The sequence below is a fragment of the Schistocerca gregaria genome, chromosome 5 (genome assembly GCF_023897955.1).
Source record: "Schistocerca gregaria isolate iqSchGreg1 chromosome 5, iqSchGreg1.2, whole genome shotgun sequence".
In the NCBI taxonomy this organism is placed as follows: Eukaryota; Metazoa; Arthropoda; class Insecta; order Orthoptera; family Acrididae; genus Schistocerca; species Schistocerca gregaria.
Genome location: NC_064924.1, coordinates 644,146,205 through 644,166,634, shown reverse-complemented (window position 1 = coordinate 644,166,634; position 20,430 = coordinate 644,146,205). Strand labels below are relative to the sequence as shown.

General features: G+C 44.0%; 1 protein-coding gene across 2 annotated transcripts in view; it reads left to right on the top strand.

Moving 5' to 3' along the window:
- Positions 1-18,539, top strand: part of LOC126272465 (vesicular glutamate transporter 1-like) — a 155,772-nt gene extending 137,233 nt beyond the window's left edge. For both annotated transcript variants that reach the window (XM_049975343.1, XM_049975342.1), the window contains exons 10-11: positions 10,236-10,356; positions 17,742-18,539. In XM_049975343.1, the coding sequence (XP_049831300.1) occupies positions 10,236-10,356; positions 17,742-18,029 (409 nt within the window). In that variant the 3' untranslated portion in view covers positions 18,030-18,539. The remainder of the gene's footprint in view (positions 1-10,235; positions 10,357-17,741) is intronic.
- Positions 18,540-20,430: the final 1,891 nt, after the last annotated feature.

Genomic DNA, 20,430 nt, shown 5'->3' with positions numbered 1-20,430 from the left:
GTTGTTGCAACAAGACGAAGTTTTCAACGGAGGTTTAATGTAACCAAAGGACCGAAAAGCGATACAATAAAGGATCTGTTTGAAAAATTTCAACGGACTGGGAACGTGACGGATGAAAGTGCTGGAAAGGTAGGGCGACCGCGTACGGCAACCACAGAGGGCAACGCGCAGCTAATGCAGCAGGTGATCCAACAGCGGCCTCGGGTTTCCGTTCGCCGTGTTGCAGCTGCGGTCCAAATGACGCCAACGTCCACGTATCGTCTCATGCGCCAGAGTTTACACCTCTATCCATACAAAATTCAAACGCGGCAACCCCTCAGCGCCGCTACCATCGCTGCACGAGAGACATTCGCTAACGATATAGCGCACAGGATTAATGACGGCGATATGCATGTGGGCAGCATTTGGTTTACTGACGAAGCTTAGTTTTACCTGGACGGCTTCGTCAATAAACAGAACTGGGGCATATGGGGAACCGAAAAGCCCCATGTTGCAGTCCTATCGTCCCTGCATCCTCAAAAAGTACTGGTCTGGGCCGCCATTTCTTCCAAATGAATCATTGGCCCATTTTTCAGATCCGAAACGATTACTGCATCACGCTATCTGGACATTCTTCGTGAATTTGTGGCGGTACAAACTGCCTTAGACGACACTGCGAACACCTCGTGGTTTATGCAAGATGGTGCCCGGCCACATCACACGGCCGACGTCTTTAATTTCCTGAATGAATATTTCGATGATCGTGTGATTGCTTTGGGCTATCCGAAACATACAGGAGGCGGCGTGGATTGGCCTCCCTATTCGCCAGGCATGAACCCCTGTGACTTCTTTCTGTGGGGACACTTGAAAGACCAGGTGTACCTCGAGAATCCAGAAACAATTGAACAGCCGAAGCAGTACATCTCATCTGCATGTGAAGCCATTCCGCCAGACACGTTGTCAAAGGTTTCGGGTAATTTCCTTCAGAGACTACGCCATATTATTGCTACGCATGGTGGATATACGGAAAATATCGTACTATAGAGTTTCCCAGACCGCAGCGCCATCTGTTGTTGACAATTGTAACTACTGTAATTTCGAAAGTTTGTGTGCCTGAAAATGTACTGTTGTCCCAAGCATATTGCAACAAACGGTGTCTTTCTACCGCTGCTCATTTAGTTTGTATTGCCGTTTCAAATATACCGGTCTTTTTTTATACACCCTATAACACAGCCAGGCTGAAAGCCTCAAGGCGAGGGTGGATAGGCAAACATAAACAAGCTGCAATACAAACGGCTGAAGGCCCACAATAAAATTTTCAAGATCTTAAAATAAAATACCATAACCTTTCAAAGGCAGAAGACTGCAATGTTTAAGCTTGAAAGGCAATTTTAAGTATAACGTTCCAAGGCTGAAGCCCCACAGTTAATTTTCCAAAATTTACAAAATATATAACCATAAGCCTTAACTTTTATGGAGCTGAAACTGGACTAAAAGAAAGGACAACACAACGGCAATAACCATTCAGTAAATATCCACTTGCCAGAATTCAAACTTACTTACATTAAACACAGTAAAACCAAGGAATTTTTTTAATCATTTGCTATGATAGATTATAAACAGACAATTAAATACCGGTGAGAAAGACAGTAAAGACAACAGTACACAGAAGCCTCCAGGGGGTCGGTCTGCCCTCGTTCACTTAGCTGAGACAGGTGGTGAGCCCAACTACATTTGATCTGTCAGAACCCAACCAAGGGACAGCCACGGACCGACCGACAAACGACTTGCGTGCCACCAATCGGTACATGAGAATTCAAACATAAAATGTTATAGACGTTATTATCCACAATCAAATATGTACATTTATTAAGATATCTAAACTACACACCTTGTCGGACAGCGACAACAGGTGAGGAAAGGACACTGCCTGAAATTACGTTAGTGGCCAGGGCAGGTAACCGCAACATTAACGGCTACAAGGCGGAAAATTCCGCTGGTGCACTCGAATTGTAGTCAACCAATATAGTTACTTCCACTGCATGGCGGCTAAATTTCAGCAATACCGACACTCAGTGTTGCTCTCCAACAGCGAACCACCGAAACGAACCACACAACATGAATGGACTTAGCTTTGGTACTTGAAACCGCTACTCAACTTCGACGTCCTGGGTCGGTGAACCACGAAGCTCGTAGCGTTCGGACGGCTCCACACACGTTACGACAATGCGCAGGGACTGCCAGCGGCCCCAGCAGACTGCACCGCGGGGAGACAGCTTCCCTGGTCAACAGCAACCAACAGACTGCGTTCTAGAATGCAGACAAATCTAAAATAGTTGTCAGTGGAAATAACGCCGACTACACAGACAACCTGGCAAAGACTTGCACGAAGACCTGAACGATACGCAACACTAACTAAGCACACACGAAGCACACACACACACACACACACACACACACACACACACACACAGTGGACTCATGAACGATCGGCCAGCCAAAACGCGTCGTCCCGTAGGACGACCGACCGACGATCCGCCAAGAGTGTGGCCCGGCTCAGGTAATGCGTGGCGGCAATAGTCGGACGAGCCATGTCGACGCAGACCTCACAGCTCCAACCCGACTGCACTAGAGCCACATTGAAAATCCCCGACTGGCACGTCCGGACTGCATTCCGGACAGTTTCCAGCTCTGGCAGAGCCGAACTCGCGACGCGACTTCCCTTCCAAAAGACAATGACCGGGATGTAATAGCAGTCGAGCAAAGATACTGTGAGAGGGGATATATCGATACGCGCTGCTAGCGCCGGTCACGGTCAGGCAAAGCGGCAACTCAGTGACAGTAGTAGTTTAAATTAACATGGTGTGGTGGAAGAATGTTAAAAACAGGGTGTAAAATACATGATGGCGGAACCACGAGCCACGCATGGCTCAGTATGTTCTGCAGAAATTTTAAGCATTTCAATCAACTCGGTTCATCATGTGTCCTGTTGCCCAGTAGGCACGGGGTCCGCCACAGGCCCTGATAAATTGTTCTATGCGTGATGCCATCGACGCATATAACGCGCAAATGGCGTCCTGTGGTATAGCCATCCATCCTACATTCACCTTGATCCACAGTTCATCTGTCGTGGTTCTCGTTGGATCACAGCGCTGCACGCGTGATTTCACCATATCCCACATATTTTCGGTTGGTGACGAGTCTGGTGATCTGGCGGGCCAGATCCTGTGACACCAAGAAGGGACGTGTTCTTGCAGCAACAACTGGTCGTGCATTGTCTTGCTAAAAATGGCGTCTGGAGTGTTGTGCAGAAAGGGTACGGCTGCAGGTCGCAGGATGACATCCACGTACGTCACACTGGTGACAGTGCCCTGGACACGCAGCAACTGTACCCAATAGCAGCCCACGTCATAAGACCTCAAGTTGGGGCTACACGTCCTGTGCGGCTGCAGTCGCTGTGCCGCCGCTCCTCCTGTCTGCAGCCAACCAAAATACGACCATTATTTTCAAACAACAGAACATGGATTCTTCCGAAAACACTATCTGATGCCATCCCTGTTCCCAGTGACGTCCTTCCACACGCCTTTGCCGTCTAGTATGTTTCTGCACATTCGTCAAAGGGAGACGGAGAACTGTACTACGCGCACGTAACCCAAGTCTTAATAAACGGTGAGGAGCTGTCACCCTTGATAGTGTACACTGTGTTAGACTGTTCCACTGTTGCACCAGAGCCGAGGAGGACACAGATATGTCCTCCAATGCCATTCGGATGAGGTGTCGAGGGGGGGGGGGGGGGGGGGGGGGAGGAGAGGGGGCTTTGCCTGGGTGGTGCGACCTGACCCATCTCGTCGTGTTCTACGACCTTCTGTGAACCGTTCTGCGCACGCCTGTTGCTCTGCCAAAACAGTTCTCCCATGCGAGCAGCAATTCCCAGATTAATACACCACATTCTCTCATGACAATAATGCGCCCTCTTTCAAACTCACTGGACGGTACGGTTCTTGCATACGTCTGCGAGGCATCCTGCACGTCTGCCCATGTCATACTGATCCATAAGCTTCGGTTTATAGCGACAACGAGAGCCGCGGGCACATTTTACCGGTAATGGTGCAGCGCCACGATATCTATGTTGACCTTGCACCTGCGGGCCGACATGCTTCAAATGTTAATCATTTATGCCGCACGGAGTGGCAGCGAGGTTAGAGGCACCATGTCGCGGAATGCGCGGCCTCTCCCGCCGGAAGTTCGCGTCCTCCCTCGGGCATGGGTGTGTGTGTGTGTGTGTTATTCTTAGCTAAGATCATTTTAGTTTAGTTTAAGTAGTATGTAAGTCTAGGGACCGATGACCTCAACAGTTTGTTCCCTTAGGAATTCACACACACACATTTTTTTCCCGTCACTTCTCACAGGTTTGGCAAAACTCATTCCAAGTGATAGCTATCGTTTCGTCTTGCTTGTTTTCCTTGCGGCCAACCACCAACGTACCACTTCCATTTCTTATGTTCTGTGGAGAGGTTAATCAATTCTAAGATGTCCATTTCAGATGCAAGTGTCTTGCAAAATCTTTGCTGCTGTTGTGTCACTTGTGTGAAATATTAAACAATCTAAAGTTTCCTTTCAGTGAGCAATGAAACCTCTTTCGGCCTGACTATTAACGCCTAAAAAAAAGCCAAGCAACATAGTCGCAATATTTATTTTTGTTTTTGTGTCAGCTGCTGGAAAATTCAATGTTAACTGTGGGCTGTTTGTGTCCGTGTGGTTACCCTGCGCGCCTTCCTGTTCTTACTTCAAAGACGTAAGCGCCCATTAAAGATTCAAAAAACCCGTATGTGTGAGTGAATGTGACTGAATCATTATTAATCGTGGTCTAGGCACGCTCTTGAGACCCACTGCTGGAACTGATTTATTCAATGGGTTGTTTAACGGTATGAAATATTGTGGCACTACCATTGAATCTTAAGGTGAGAAATTCCTATTCTATTAAATATGACAATAAACACAAGATTTAAACGAACTCCGAAGTTTATTACGAAAAGGATCATAAAGCATCCAAAACAACGATTAAGTGGCCAAAGACACAATCACAGATTTAACCATGAGAATTATACAACTTGAGCTACTGTTTGGCAAAGTTACTTGATGACATCGGACTGCTTAATAATGTCGCATCTGACTTTGTGAAATTTCTCTCGGCCTATCTATAAAACTATTACAGTGATTATTTGACTGAATAGAGAACCGAAGAAACCTTACATCTGAGGATGCACTGACGAACGTTTAACAGTGAAACCTATCATGAATTTGAACTTCAGACTCTCGATTGCCCTAATACGCCGGAGCTGGTAGCTATGCTCACCATAATCTCCAGTGTCATATGAGCAGTTTGGTGACACTCTCTCTCGCTGCCATGTAGTTCAATACTAGGATTGCTCTGCGAAGGACTCAAACACTGGACACCAATCGGCTTCCCCAGCTGAAAGTGCAGCCTGTGGAGTACGAATGTGTTCACTTACAAGCCCAGAGATGAAGTCTTCCTCTCTAAGTCAGTACACAACTGACTGTTTCCTTCTTTCCAGCGAGAAAATCTCGACCACAAATGCTCTATGAAGTTACATCGTCTGCCAATGATGTAATTGTGTCTTTAACAAAATATCCCGCCAAGAAGAGGAACATTTAAAAAACCAAACCTAATTTCTTCCCTCTTTTCTAAAAAGAACTTCCTGCTACATGTTACAGCCTCATGACGTCACTTTTATTTCCATGTCTGTTCCATCATTCAGTACCCTCTCAAACAGCAGCTAGCCTCAACATTTCAGATCCTGAAAAAAAAGTCTGTGGCATCTGGTACTTTTTCGTTAAGAAAAATACTTTCAGATCGCCCATTCAAATTGTATATGTGCGATAAATCGCACAATATGCTGGTGCTAGCATGATGCTGGCTGAGTTAACTTTATGCAAGACAACATAAGCGGCAACGGCCTTGCCGCAGTGGCTACACCGGTTCTCGTGAGATCACCGAAGTTAAGCGCTGTCGGGCGTGGTCGGCACTTGGATGGGTGGCCATCCAGGCCGCCATGCGGTGTTGCCATTTTTCGGGGTGCACTCAGCCTCGTGATGCCAATTGAGGAGCTACTCGACCCAATAGTAGCGGCTTCGGTCAAGAATACCTCCTCGGAGGATGACACGGCGGTCGGATGGACCCCATGGGCCACTTGTGGCCTGTAGACTCAGTGGTTGAAGACAATATAAGCACCGCCAGTCCCCTGCCTGCAGTCCTGAGAACGGCAGCATTCTCTAGGCTCATCAGGTATCGCCGAACCTCTCTACACACCACCTGCCTCGTATCTGCTGCGCTTCTCACTTCCAAAACCCATCCAAAAAAGAAAAATTGATAACAAATACATTACTGGCTAGTAACATTGCTACACCACGAAGATGACGCGCTACAGACGCGAAATTTAACCGACAGGAAGAAGATGCTGTGATGTGAAAATGATTAGCTTTTCAGAACATTCACACAAGGCTGGCGCCGGTGGCGACACCTACAACGTGCTGACATGAGGAAAGTTTCCAACCGATTTCTCATACACAAACAGCAGTGGACCGGCGTTGCCTGGTGAAACGTTGTTGTGATGCCTCGTGTAAGGAAGAGAAATGCGTGCCATCACGTTTCCGACTGTGATATAGGTCGGATTGTTACCTATCGCGATTACGGTTTATCGTATCTCGAAATTGCTGCTTGCGTTGCTCGAAATCCAATGACTATTAGCAGAATATGGAATCGGTGGGTTCAGGAGGGTAATACGAAACGCCGTGGTGGATCCCAAAGGCCTCGCATCACTAACAGTCGAGATGACAGGCATCTTATCCGCATGGCTGTAACGGATGGTGCAGCCACGTCTCGATCCCTGAGTCAACAGATGGAGACGTTTGCAAAACAACCATCTGCACGAACAGTTCGACGACGTTTGCAGCAGCGTCGACCACCAGCTCGGAGACCGTGGCTGCGATTACTCTTGACGCTGCATCACAGACAGGAGCGCCTACGATCGTGTAATCAACGACGTACCTGGATGCACGAATGGCAAAACGTAATTTTTTCGCATGAATCCAGGTTCTGTTTACAGCATCATGATGGTCGCATTCGTGTTTGGCGACATCGCGGTGACCGCACATTCGAAGCGTGTATACGTCATCGCCATACTGGCGTATCACGCGGCGTGATGATATGGGGTGCCATTGGTTACACGTCTTGGTCACCTCTTGTTCGCATTGACGACACTTTGAACATTGGACGTTACATTTCAGATGTGTTACGACCTGTGGCTCTACCCTTCATTCGATCCCTGCAAAACCCTACATTTCAGCACGATAACGCACGACCGCTGTTGCAGGTCCTGTCTGGATACAGAAAATGTTAGACTGCTGCTCTGGCCAGCACAATCTCCAGATCTCGCACCAATTGAAAACGTCTGGTCAATGGTGGGCGAGCAACTGGCTCGTCACAATACGCGAGTCACTACTCTTGATGAACTGTGGTATCGTGTCGAAGCTGCATGGGCAGCTGTACCCGTGCACGTCATGCAAGCTCTGTTTGACTCAATGCCGAGGCATATCAAGGCCGTTATTACGGCCATAGGTGGTTGTTCTGGATACTTATTTCACAGGTTCTATGCACCCAAATTGCGTGAAAATGTAATCACATGTCAGTTCTAGTATAATATATTTGTCGAATGAATACTCGTTTATCATCTGCATTTCTTATTGGTATAGCAATTTTAATGGCCTGTACTGTACATGAAACAAGACGAGCCAAACAGCCCGCCGCTTTTCAAAGTTTGATGTAGACGCTTTTTTCGATAAGAATGTCGGTCTCTTTCTCTATCCCAGCAGCAAAATGCACTAAATCTGACCGCAAAATACCTTAACATTAATTGTAAAAGTAAAAAGACCTGACAGTTTTCTCTCAGCTGCCATCATTGCTAACCAACTGAAACAAATCTCTCTCTGTATCTATCTATCTATCTGTCTGTCTCTCTTTTTACAATAATTTATGTAGTCGTATGCGATCCGCTGTTGTCAAGATTTGCGAAATTTGTTATAACTTTTTGGCCTGGTGTTATTCCTGTCTGCTTAGTCGTCAGTTGACTCAATGGACAGTAAAGCTCTGTATGCAGAACTTTAAAGAGAGAGAAGGTTGCGCGCCGTCTATCTGTGACTCGTTCTGTGTGCTACCGTATTTGTAATTGTTTATCTCTTGTACTGTCTGAGGCGGTGGTCGGTGAGGAGCACAGTAGTTTGCTAAACGACCGTGCCTAATAGCCACACTATGGCTGGCCTGTCTAGCACACCAACGGTCATCAATCGCAACGCCGGTTGTACACTGGTCTGGTTCACCTCCCCGTGTTGCAAGGTTAAGAGCTGTGCATTAAGTCACACGAGCAGGTCAATAGTCAAACGACTGTACTGAATGTATATATGGTTCTCAGGCGAGACGTGGGATGTCATAGTGGTAACTCCACAATATTTCATCAGAGCAACTGGCCGACATCTTCAGGTGCGACGAACACACTGCTAAGACATGACTAGAGCCCGCTATTTATGCCAGTCTTAGGCAGGAAGTGCGGATGCCTGGAAGGCGCGAAATACGATGGCCAATAGCGCCGATATCAACCGATAGCTGGAAGGAGAGCAACGCCAGCTGCAAGACGAAGAACCATAGACTTGGGCGCGCGCGCGGAGGCTGCCGCCGCTGCTCTGCGCTGCCATCGGCCGCCCCAGCGACCTCTGTGGGAAGCCGCAAGCAAAAATGCGCGTCCGCTTAAGGCGCGTGACTATCCTCCCGTTGGCAACAGAATATTTATGTAGCTGGCGAATCGTCATCCGTCGTATGACCAATAGTACTCCTCTCTGCTCGATTCCCGAGAACCACATATACAGAATGTCCGTCGAGAAAGCCTCAAACAACACGGCTGTACTGAATATTTACCTTTGGTCGGTCCCGCAGTACTGTTCTTTTCATGGAGTGACAACATGTACGCATAACGCCAAGAGAGAAGACGCACTTGGTGCTCTGATTGATGTTGCTGCATAGAGTCACAACTATTCACTACGCTAAATATTTCTACGTTGGTTGTACCATTTTCGGTGACATGCGCTAAGGCGCTTCAATAACGATTTGAAAATGGGTGCTTAAGTCGAAATAGGTAGTCTGAATAAATTATCATAACTCAGACGATTGAGCGAGGAGCGAGGTGGCGCAGTGGTTAGCACACTGGACTCGGATTCGGGACGCTGATGGTTCAACCCCGCGTCCGGCCATTCTGATTTAGGTTTTCCGTGATTTCCCTTAATCGCTTCAGGCAAATGCCGGGATGGTTCCTTTGAAAGGGCACGACCGATTTCCTTACCTAATCCATGGGGACCAATGACCTCGCTGTTTGCCCCCCCCCCCCCCCCAAAAAAAAAAAATCAACCAACCAATCAAACCTCAGACAATAACCTTGCTAAACTGTCCTTTCCATAAAGCTCTACTGACGACTGAGGTCCCGTATATACTTATTTTTCAGCATCTACAGCTGTACCAACCAAGGTATTTGATGGTGTATGAATGGAGGGTGGGAAGAACGGCTGGCAGTAACAAGCTGAATGACCTGTAATTCCTCTGATTTTCGAGCCGTCTTCGTTTTGCGAGATGTGTGTAGAAGTAAATAACATGTTATCCGACTCTTCTTGCAATGTAAGCTCTCGAAAATCCAATATTTAACTTTTCCATACCCAGAGTGTCATTCTTGTAGCGTCTTTCACTAGAATTTAATCAACATCTCGATGACATTCTCGCACCGACTAAACGATCCCGTAACCAAAAGAACGACGATCGTTGAACCTTCTGTCTCCACAATCAAGAATTAAGTTACAATAATGATTGGGCTGAATCAGTGTTCTGTAAGCTGCTTCTAATGTGGAAAATTATATCCTTGAAAATTTCAGCTTGACACCTACTTTTAGTACAACTAGTTGTATGTCCTTGTTTCACTTTAGATCGTTGCAGTCGGTTATCTCTAGATATTTTAGAGGTATAGCTGTTTCCAGTGTTGTAGCGCCAACAGTGTGGTTCTTCTGTGGGTTTTTGCACAACATGTTACAGTAACTTACAGTTTGGCTGCAGAACGGTCCACACCAAGCCTTTGGACGAGTGTCTGTTGCCTGTTGTTTTCTTGTGTTTGTGCTGAGACTGAGCAGCCTCGTTATTGCAGCGTGAACCACCTGGACTTGGCGCCCCAGTACGCCAGCATTCTGATGGGAATGGCCAACACTGCAGGCACCATCCCGGGCATCATCAGCCCCATACTCACCGGCTACATCGTCCCCAACAGGGTGAGTACCGCCACATTCTTTCCTCACTCTGCTACGCTTTACATCCGCACCTCTGATGTCTTCCCTGTCATTGTTGGATCCATACTCACCACCTACATTGTGGGCCAGAGAGATTATGCTCGGACTGAGCAGTGTTAATTAGAGCCCAAGTCTCCACGACACAGTTCACATCTACACGCTGTTCTTCTGAGTCTAAACTGTGAGTCTACCATATCGATGAAAAATTCGTAGCGACTAATCCACAGGAGAGCACACTCTGTCCCCTGTGCCTGCGTTCCTGCAGTCTTTCACAGCCAGACCTGGTGCGAGCATCGCAACAAACAGCCATCAAAATCACGTTCGGCCTGTCATTCAGATGTATCGTATTTAGTAGGTAGGTATGACATGCGCATGGATGCATCGTTTTGCAGTATATCTCGCTAGGTAGTTAGAATTCAAATGTCATTAACAGTATTCAGATAATCTTAAAAATAACTAATTAATTCTTGTCATATTTAACTAATTGCAAAGAGCACATCTTTATTTACTATATAACACTACATTGTCTCGGCTACAGAGAAAAGGGCAGATCATTAGCATTTATTTGGTCTGTGATATTGAGGCAGAGATCTGTTTTTATGACCATGTTTTGATGATCGAAATACGATCTATGTTTTTGTTCACTGCAAAATACCGATTTCTAGATTATGACTGATGTACACAATATATTGCGGCTCATGACTCACTTCATCTATTATGGTAGTTTCACATACTGTATGTGTTAATTTGTTTTATATTTACTTTTCAGAAAGAAATACCAAAAGTTATGTGACACACAAGTGACTCAATATTTCGACTTGAAAATAGTTGGTAATTAGCAATTACGCACTGGGTTCTCATTCTACATTACTTCGCTTTTAATTTCACTTATATTTGATGTCCCTGCAGCATGTATTCATTAGGTTATCAATTTTTAAACTTCATGACCTTTTATCTCCGTCTTGCTCTGTAATTCTTGAACTACTAAAACTATTGCTTACTGCATAGTCTTATGTTCCTTGTCTCTTCGACACTTCCACTACTTGAATTGTGCTTTTCATATTATGGGAAAGTCGCCAGGCCTGCACACGTGTTTGACCGCACACTAGCCTACACTGCGGTTTGGTCGCCTTGCGAGTACCGTAGTTGTCAATCTAGGAGAGGAAAGCGGAGGGACGTGTGGAGCGCGCGCGCCTCAGCGAATTGTAAATTCCCAGTTGGGAAGGAATAATAAATAAGAAAATAAGTAAATAACCAAATAAAATTCCCTAGAACCCAATGGCTGAAGAGGGCATATAGCACGCCTTAGAACGGTAGTCAGCTCCAGAAGAACCTGCCATTCTTCTACCTGTATCGGCCTCTGTCTGCCCGCCAGCTTCATACAGACACGTTATTGGTCCCTCTTGCCTTCAGCGTCTTATGTCGACCACCTCCCCATTTCTCCGACGTCGGACACTCGTGATGATGATGTTTGGTTTGTAGGGCGCTCAACTGCGTGGTCATCAACGCGCTTATAAAGTCCCAATTTTTACGCGGACCAACTGTTTCAAACTCCATTCTAGACACTGCCACAAATGATGATAGTGATGATGAATGTTGAGGACAACACAAATACCAGTCCCCGGGCAGAGAAAACCCCCGACCCGGACGGGAATGGAACCCGGGACCCCGTGTTCCAGAGGCAGCAGCGCTAGCCACTAGACCACCAGCTGCGGACGTCTGACGCTCGTGGTTACCGCCACGTCCATTCGCTCTTGTGCTTTGGCGCATAGCCCTGAGGGCCGTCATCTTACAAAGAGCAATGAATTTTATCCATAGTGGATGCTGTCGAACTCCGTGACTGTTCCTTTATGGGGTGTAGAAAAATGTCCGCTACCAGTCACAATAAAAGGTCATTTATTTGTTTCACGACCGGTTTTGGGCTTGCGCCCATCTTCAGGTGTTAATACATTCAAGTACATGCTTATACTGTTGGAGATCACTGTATAAATACAAAAAAATTATTTTCTCGTGGCTACACAGATACAAGTGGGATAATTCTAAGTGGTAAGGCAGCATTTAACGAAAATAAATCTGTTTTGCCAAGTATAGCTATATACAAAAACATAGAAGTATGTAAACATAGTTTATTTCACGAGCGCACGTCATAATAGTGTAATATGAAGCTAAACTTGGTAAAACTGAAACATGGACGTGAAAATGACAATAAGTGTGTAACTAAGTGGCAAAACTATCACCACAGCATAACTGTAATTATGGTGCTTCATCTTTATGTAAGTACAGATATATTTTCGTCAAATTCTGCCTTACCACTTACAATAGTCCATCTTGTATCTGTGTAGTCACTAGCAAATATTTTTTTGGTATTTATACAGTGTTCTCCAACAGTAAAAACATGTACATGAATGTATAAACACCTGAAGATGGGCGCAAGCCCGAAACCGGTCGTATGACATACAAATAACCTTTCATTGTGACTGGTAGCGGATATTTTTCTACAACCAATAAGAAGTAAACTGAAATGGCCAGCACGGATGACCAGGCGAATGCTTGGTAGATGGTCAAAGGAAATTCTTTTCTGGACTCCAAGGTATAAGAAAAGGAGTACAGCTAATGATAGTAATGCGTGTAACAGTCAAGGTAAGGCTAATTCCCCGCCAACATCTGGCGTATAGCATATGACGAATCATGCAATATAATGACGTGAACTGACGTACTTAGAACAGCTTACCAACCCGTAACTGCATACTTTGGCGTCCACGTAATAAAATATGTTAGTAACAGCATATTTCAGTAAAATGTGAATAATTAGTGAAAGTTTGGGTAACTGTTAACTTTAAATGTAAGTAAAGTTGACATTTGTTATCATGCAGGTACGTTTGGCAGCTTAGCAATCAACGCAGTTTGAGAAGATACGAAGTCAAATCAGGGTACTTTACTTAATGGTTCTCGCAGTTGCTACGATTTTAAGAATGGTGTTCGACAGATAAAAGTACGTCACTGAACAATGAACTCCATTCAGGTTACTAAATACAATCGGGAATGTGTATACGTTAATTTACCTTAATTTTAATAATCCAATTAATGAACCCATATAGCGTTACATAGATTGCTACTGCCCTGGGCGTCGTACACCACTCCGTGATACACATTTCTACGTGTAACGCGTACTTAATGAGTTCAGTCGGAATTGCGTCATCCTCGCACCGATGTCGATGCCGAAAAGAATGAAGAAACAAGACTAAAATCTCAGACAATGCCGTAGACAAATGAAATACGAAATTCAGTCAGTTCTAGCATCTGTGGTTCAAAGATTGATTACCAAATAAAATGTATTACTATTAAAAAAAAACAGTTAATTATTCTTTCGATATTACATCACACATCACTGTTATCAGCGTTAAAAACGTATATTTCCCGCACAAGTATGCAATACAGCCATCAATGAAGCACGCTTTATACGTGATGTAAGACTACACCGTAAGATATTGTACCTGACCTATATCTTATGTGGTGGGGACACAATACCAGCCATGTGTGATATTTGGCAAATCACTTATACAGTCACGTATATGTCAGTCATGTTAATTTGCAGCTCGGTAAGCACAACAAAACTTTCTCCTCAACATTCAGCACGCTGGCCTAAAATCGTCTCGCAGTTTGGCGCAGTCAGGATATTTTATAGTGTCGACCGTGATCTGTCCATTAACCACGATGTCCCACTTGTTGCTAGTTGCTAAGAGTAGGCTGTGCGGATTTCATCTTCTTTGTTTGTTTCATATTCATAGTATTGCACCCCGAAACAAATACAACGGTAGCCTGTAGAAGCCATTGACACGGCGCGGCGGTACGTTGCATAGAGGGACATTGGATCAGCCGTATACAATGAAAGATTAGGAAATATAGTTTACCTGGTTGCAAACCATTTCAGTTGCACGTTTTAGTCTTTCATTTAATATAATTTGTCATGTGCAAAGTTCTAATGCTTTAGTGTTCATTCCCACAACTTCGGTACTTACATTTTCTCTAAATCTACCTAAAATATAACACAAACATTGCAACGTACTTAGTTAACTCTGTTTGAGAAATAGTGTACGTAATAACATAATTTTCCCTTTGAAAGGATTGTATATGAAAGTGGTAGGCATCCACACCCTTTTCAATTCCTCAACAGTTCGCGCGTTCCTAGTAGTAAACAGATTTAAAAATAAGCTTTCTCAGTATCCATAGCATGAGCTACTGTGAATTTCATTGTCGTTTAATTTTGTCCATCTCGATTAAGATGGGTTGCTGTAAAACTTTGAACATGGAGAACTTTATTGCTTTCTCAGAGCACATCTGTTGTGGACATCTATAAATTAATTTTCAAATAACTGACTCGTTTATTTCGAAATTAGACGGACTAGAAGAAAAGAGTAAGTAAAGTGATTATTAAAAACAAATAAATTTCTACGTATTAAAGGATTAAATTATTTCATTTTCTTCACTCTGGACAAGAGACGTGATAAAGAAACATTTCCTCTGGACGTCCCAAAATTACTCATTTGTATGGGCATTTAGTTGTGTAATTGACGCATGCATTTAATTATTTCGTCATAATTAAACGGCTTAGTGATTGACTATCATATGACATTTCTCTTATCTTTAGATTTTACAGAATTTTATATAGCGTTATCAGTACGATGTCAAATAACGGTAATGGAGGAGTGGGTTTAATACTGAATAAGAAAATAGGAACGCGGATAAGCTACTACGAACAGCATAGTGAACGCATTATTGTAGCAAAGATAGAACGAAGCCAAACCTCACCAGAGTAATACAAGTTTATATGCGAACTAGCTCCGCAGATGAGGAGGAAATTGTAGAAATGTATGATGGGAGACGAAAATTTAGTGGTCATGGGGGACTGGAATTCGGTAGTAGGAAAAGGAAGACAAGGAAAAGCAGTAGGTGAATATGGACTGGGGGGGGGGGGGGGGGTGTAAGGAATGAAAGAGGAAGCCGCCTGGTAGAATTTTGCACAGAACATAACTTAATAGCTACCACTTAATAGATGACACTTGGTTTAAGGATCATAAAAGAAGGTAGTATACGTGGAAGAGGACTGGAGACACTGGAAGGTCTCAGATAGATTATATAATCGTAAGACAGAGGGTTAGGAACAAAGTTTTAAATTGTAAGACATTTCCAGGGACAGATGTGGACTTTGACCACAATCTATTGCTTATGAACTGTATAGTAAATCTAAAGAAACTTCAAAAATGGGGGAATTTAAGGAAATTGGATAGAGAGTATTAGGGAACGATTGTATATGTAGACAAGTACAGGGGTAGAAGAAGAATGAGTAGCTTTGAGGGATGAAATAGTGAAGGCAGCAGAGGATCAAGTAGGTAAAAACACGGGGGCTAGTAGAATACTTTGGCTAACAGAAGAGATAGTAAATTTAACTGATAAAAGGAGAAGATATGAAAGCGCAAAAATGAAGCAGGCGAAAAGTAATACAAATGTCTCAAAAATATGATCGATAGGAATTGCAGAATGGCTAAGCAGGGATGGCGTTAGAACATGTAAGAATGTAGAAGCATATATCACTAGAGGTAAGATAGATACTGCATACAGGAAAATTAAAGAGACCTTTGGAGGAAATAGAAACACCAGTATGAATATCAAATGTTTAGATGCACAACCAATCCTAAGTAAAGAAGGGCAAGCAGAAAAGTGGAAGGAGTATATAGGCTGTTTAGACAAGAGCGATGTACTTGAGAGCAATATTATGTAAATAGAAGAGGACGTAGATAAAAATGAAATGTAAGATTTGATACTGCGTGAGGAATTTGACCGTGCACTAAAAGATGTAAGTCGAAACAAGGCTCCGGGAGTAGGCAACATTCCATTAGAACTAATGATACCCTGGGAGAGCCAGCCACGACAAAACTCTTCCATCTCAAGAGCAAGATGTAAGAGACAGGGGAAATACCTTCACACTTCAAGAAGAATATAATAACTCCAATCCCAATGAAAGTAGGTGTTGGCAGGTGTAAAAATTACCGAACTATCAGTTTAATAACTCATGGTTTCAAAATACTAACACGAATTCTTTACAAACTAACGGAAAACTGGTAAAAGCAGACCTCGTGGCAGATCAGTATGGATTCCGTAGAATTATTGGAACACGCGAGGCAATACTGACGTGCCTTAGAATATAGATTAAGGAAAGGCAAACCTACGTTTCTAGCATTTGTAGACTTTGAAAAAGCTTTTGACAATGTTGACTGGGGTATTCTTTTTCAAATTCTGAAGGTGGCAAGAGTCGAGGGGCATGCAAGGGAAGCAGCGGTTGCGAAGGGAGTGAGACAGTGTTGTAGCCTATCCCCAATGTTATTCAATGTGTATATTGAGCAAGCAGTAAAGGAAACAAAATAAGAATTTGGAGTAGGTATTAAAATTCCTGGAGAAGAAGTAAAAACTTTGAGGTTCGCCGACGACATTGTAACTCTGTCAGACAGCAAAAGACCTTGAAGAGCAGCTGAACGGAATGGACAGTGTTTTGAAAGGAGGGTATAAGGTGAATATCAATAAAAACAAAATGAGGTTAATGCAATGTAGCCGAATTAGTATCAGGCGATGCTGAAGGAATTAGCTTAGGAAATGAGACACTTAAAGTAGTAAACGAGTTTTGCTATTTGGGGAGCAAAATAACTGATGATGGTCGAAGTAGAGAGGATATAAAATGGAGACTCGCTGTGGCAAGAAAAACATCTCTGAAGAAGAGAAATTTGCTAACATCGAGTATAGATTTAAATGTTAGGAACTCTTTCCTGAAAGTATTTGTATGGAGTGAGCCACGTATGGAAGTGAAGCATGGACGATAACTAGTTTAGATAAGAAGAGAATAGAAGCTTTTGAAATCTGGTGCTACAGAAGAATGCTGAATAGATAGATCACGGAAGTAATGAGGAGCTACGGAATAGGATTGGGGAGAAGCGCAATTTGTGACACAACTTGACTAGAAGAAAGGATCGTTTGGTAGGACACGTTCTGAGCCATCGAGGTATCACCAATTTAGTATCGGAGGGAAGCGCGGAGGGTAAAAATCGTAGAGGGAGTCCAAGAGATGAATACACTAAGCAGATTCAGAGGGGTGTGGGTTGCAGTAGTTATTCGGAGATGAAGAGGCTTGCACAGGATAGAGTAGCGTGGAGAGCTACATCAAACCAGTCTCTGGACTGAAGACCACAACAAAATATTGCAGAATAGCTAAAAAGCAAAGTAACTTCGTAGTGCAATACACGGGGCATACAGATATTGTGTCCTTGTAAGAATAGTACGTTACACAAGTGTGATACTCTTTCCTTCTTGTTTTACAGACGAAGGACGAATGGCGAGTTGTATTTTTCATCTCGAGCACAATCTACTTCTGTGGTTCCATCTTCTACGGAATATTCGCCTCCGGTGAAAGACAGCCTTGGGCCAATGGAACAACGCCAAAGGCAGACGTGGAGCTGCAGCAAAAGCAACTTCCGACTAAGGAAATGTCCTTTCGACGACAGATCGGACACATTGTGGACACAGTGTGCGGGGTAAAGAAATACGTCATTGAAAGAAATGGTTGTGTACGAACGGCGAGTTCACCTGAAAGCCACGGAACCACCTAGCTCCGTCCAGACGACTCAAAAATTCCGCAGCTGAAGCAAGAAAAACGTGAGTGAAGCCATTCCTAGTAAAGGGCCCATACGTCTCTTCTATTTGCCCTTTCTGCACTATAAAGGAAAAGCTGTTGTAAAGTATATTACTTATTGAAGAAAAGAACTGTGTATGATCTACTGTCGAACAGTCTTTTAATTTGCTGTTCATAGTTGTATGCTGTTATGTATGTTAAAGTGTAAAATAAGTTTTCAGGTTGTTTTTGTAACCTGCGATCTGAGCTACTGCTACGCTAAGAGCAGATAGAGAGAAGCATAGAAGTATTCAGTGGAGAGTATGGAAACTGAAGATTCATCGCTTTTCGTGTACTTTGAGCTTGAGAAAGTTAAAAATAATTTATTCGTGAAAATATTTCACAGTGAACTTAATTCACACATACAATACGACATGATAATTTATGTCTCTATACCTGCTACAATATTTAAATAAATCTTCAATAAAATGATACTGTTTTATATCTACCAAGAATGTACCTGTTTCTTCAGACCTTGAGCACACCCAAGGCCTACGCTGGAGGGAGGGTGGGAGAGACAACCATTGTTAGTTTCACGGTGAAACGAAAAACGACAAATGGCTCTGGGTACAATTATTACTAATCAGTAAGCATTACAAGAGTAGTTCGCGCCCACCAGTCCTGGGACTAAGTAGATCAGCCCCCTGACCACCTATGGCTGCATACTTTGTTCCAGGACTGGTGTACGCTATTTTTAGCCCAGGGCCTACTTAATTCCTGTACACCGGATCCCGTCAGATCACCGAATTTAAGTGCTGTTGGGCGTGGCCGGCATTTGGATGGGTGACCATTCGGGGAGCCATGCGCTGTTGCCATTTTTCGGGGTGCACTCAGCCTCGTGATGCCAACTGAGGAGCTACTCGACCGAATAGTAGCGGCTCCGGTCAAAGAAAACCATCGTAACGACCGGGAGAGCGGTGTGCTGACCACACGCCCCTCCTATCCATATCCTCCACTGAGGATGACACGGCGGTCGAATGGTCCCGATGGGCCACTTGTTGTCTGATGACGGAGTGCTACTTAATTCCTGGAATAAATCTAGTTTTAGCCAATGACCTACTTCATTTCTGGGACACATACGGATTTCAATTACATTTTTGAGTCATGGCGTACCTGTTTCCTGAGACAGGCAACTGTCAGCCTACTGATTTCACAAACTGGTGCTATGTTTCCAAATATGAGTTGCCGCTGTCAAAGAGGTTACAGCTACCAAAAATTACTGTTGCCACCACCCCAGTGAATGGCAGCTAGTGAAGTAGTCGTTGGGTGTGCCCTAACCAGCATCACAATCAAAAAATGGTGTCAGCGTTACAAGTAGCACCGGAGAATGGCTCCAAGTAGTCTGAATGCATGGCTGACCCACGCAGTATTAAAATTACCCCTCACTGGGCAGCAGCTTTTAAAGCCAAATTTGTACGATGGGCCTGGATATATTGCAAAAACGTAGATATAACTTCAGAATATAACTAAAGAATTATTTAAGACGTTAATTAACATAAGCGGTTGTATCGATTGTGGCGTGCAACTGCTGAAACATGAGAATTGAAACGTCCCCTTAGAAAAATTATACAAGACTGGTCTATGTGAAACGTCCTCTTTGAACAATTATACACGAATGTGCTTAAACTGACACACAGTTGTTTTTAGCGCAACGCAATCTGACTTTCAGTAATCCCTACAAGAGAATGGCCCTGACTAACATTAATCTATATGTTTCACAAATCACTTACCTCACAAAAATCTTCGTTACTCGAACTACTGCAATACAGCGAGCGCCACTACTGCCAGCTAACTAAAAGATTCAAACTACGGAAGTCACTAACTACTGAGGCACAGTTAGGAAATGAAAGATTTTAATAGAGAACAAACAATGTATTTACCTTAATAGTCATAATATATATATCAGGTCATGACACCAATTCTTACAAATTTCAAGACTCCGCCATCTCTCTCCCCACGTCCACCACTGCTGGCGGCTCACCTCCAACTGCGCAACGCTACGCGCTGTTAGCATCCAGCTGCCGCTGCCCAACACTACAATGGCAGACAACAATGCAAACCAGCCACAAACTGCACACGGCACAGCCAGTGATTTTCATACAGAGCGCTATGTGGCGGCGGCGTTACCAATAAAAAATCCTAAACAGCCTACTTACAGAATTATTACGTGGTTCAGTTGTCTTACTGAGAAGATAGCACCCTTTTTTGTTCTTGAAGACGTTCTTATCGGCCGCATATCTGCCATCGCTGCAGATAATCATTTGGCACACCAACGGAATTCTATTTTATTGAGACGCAATCTCAGTTGGCGTATTCATAGTTGCCCACAGCAACAGAAT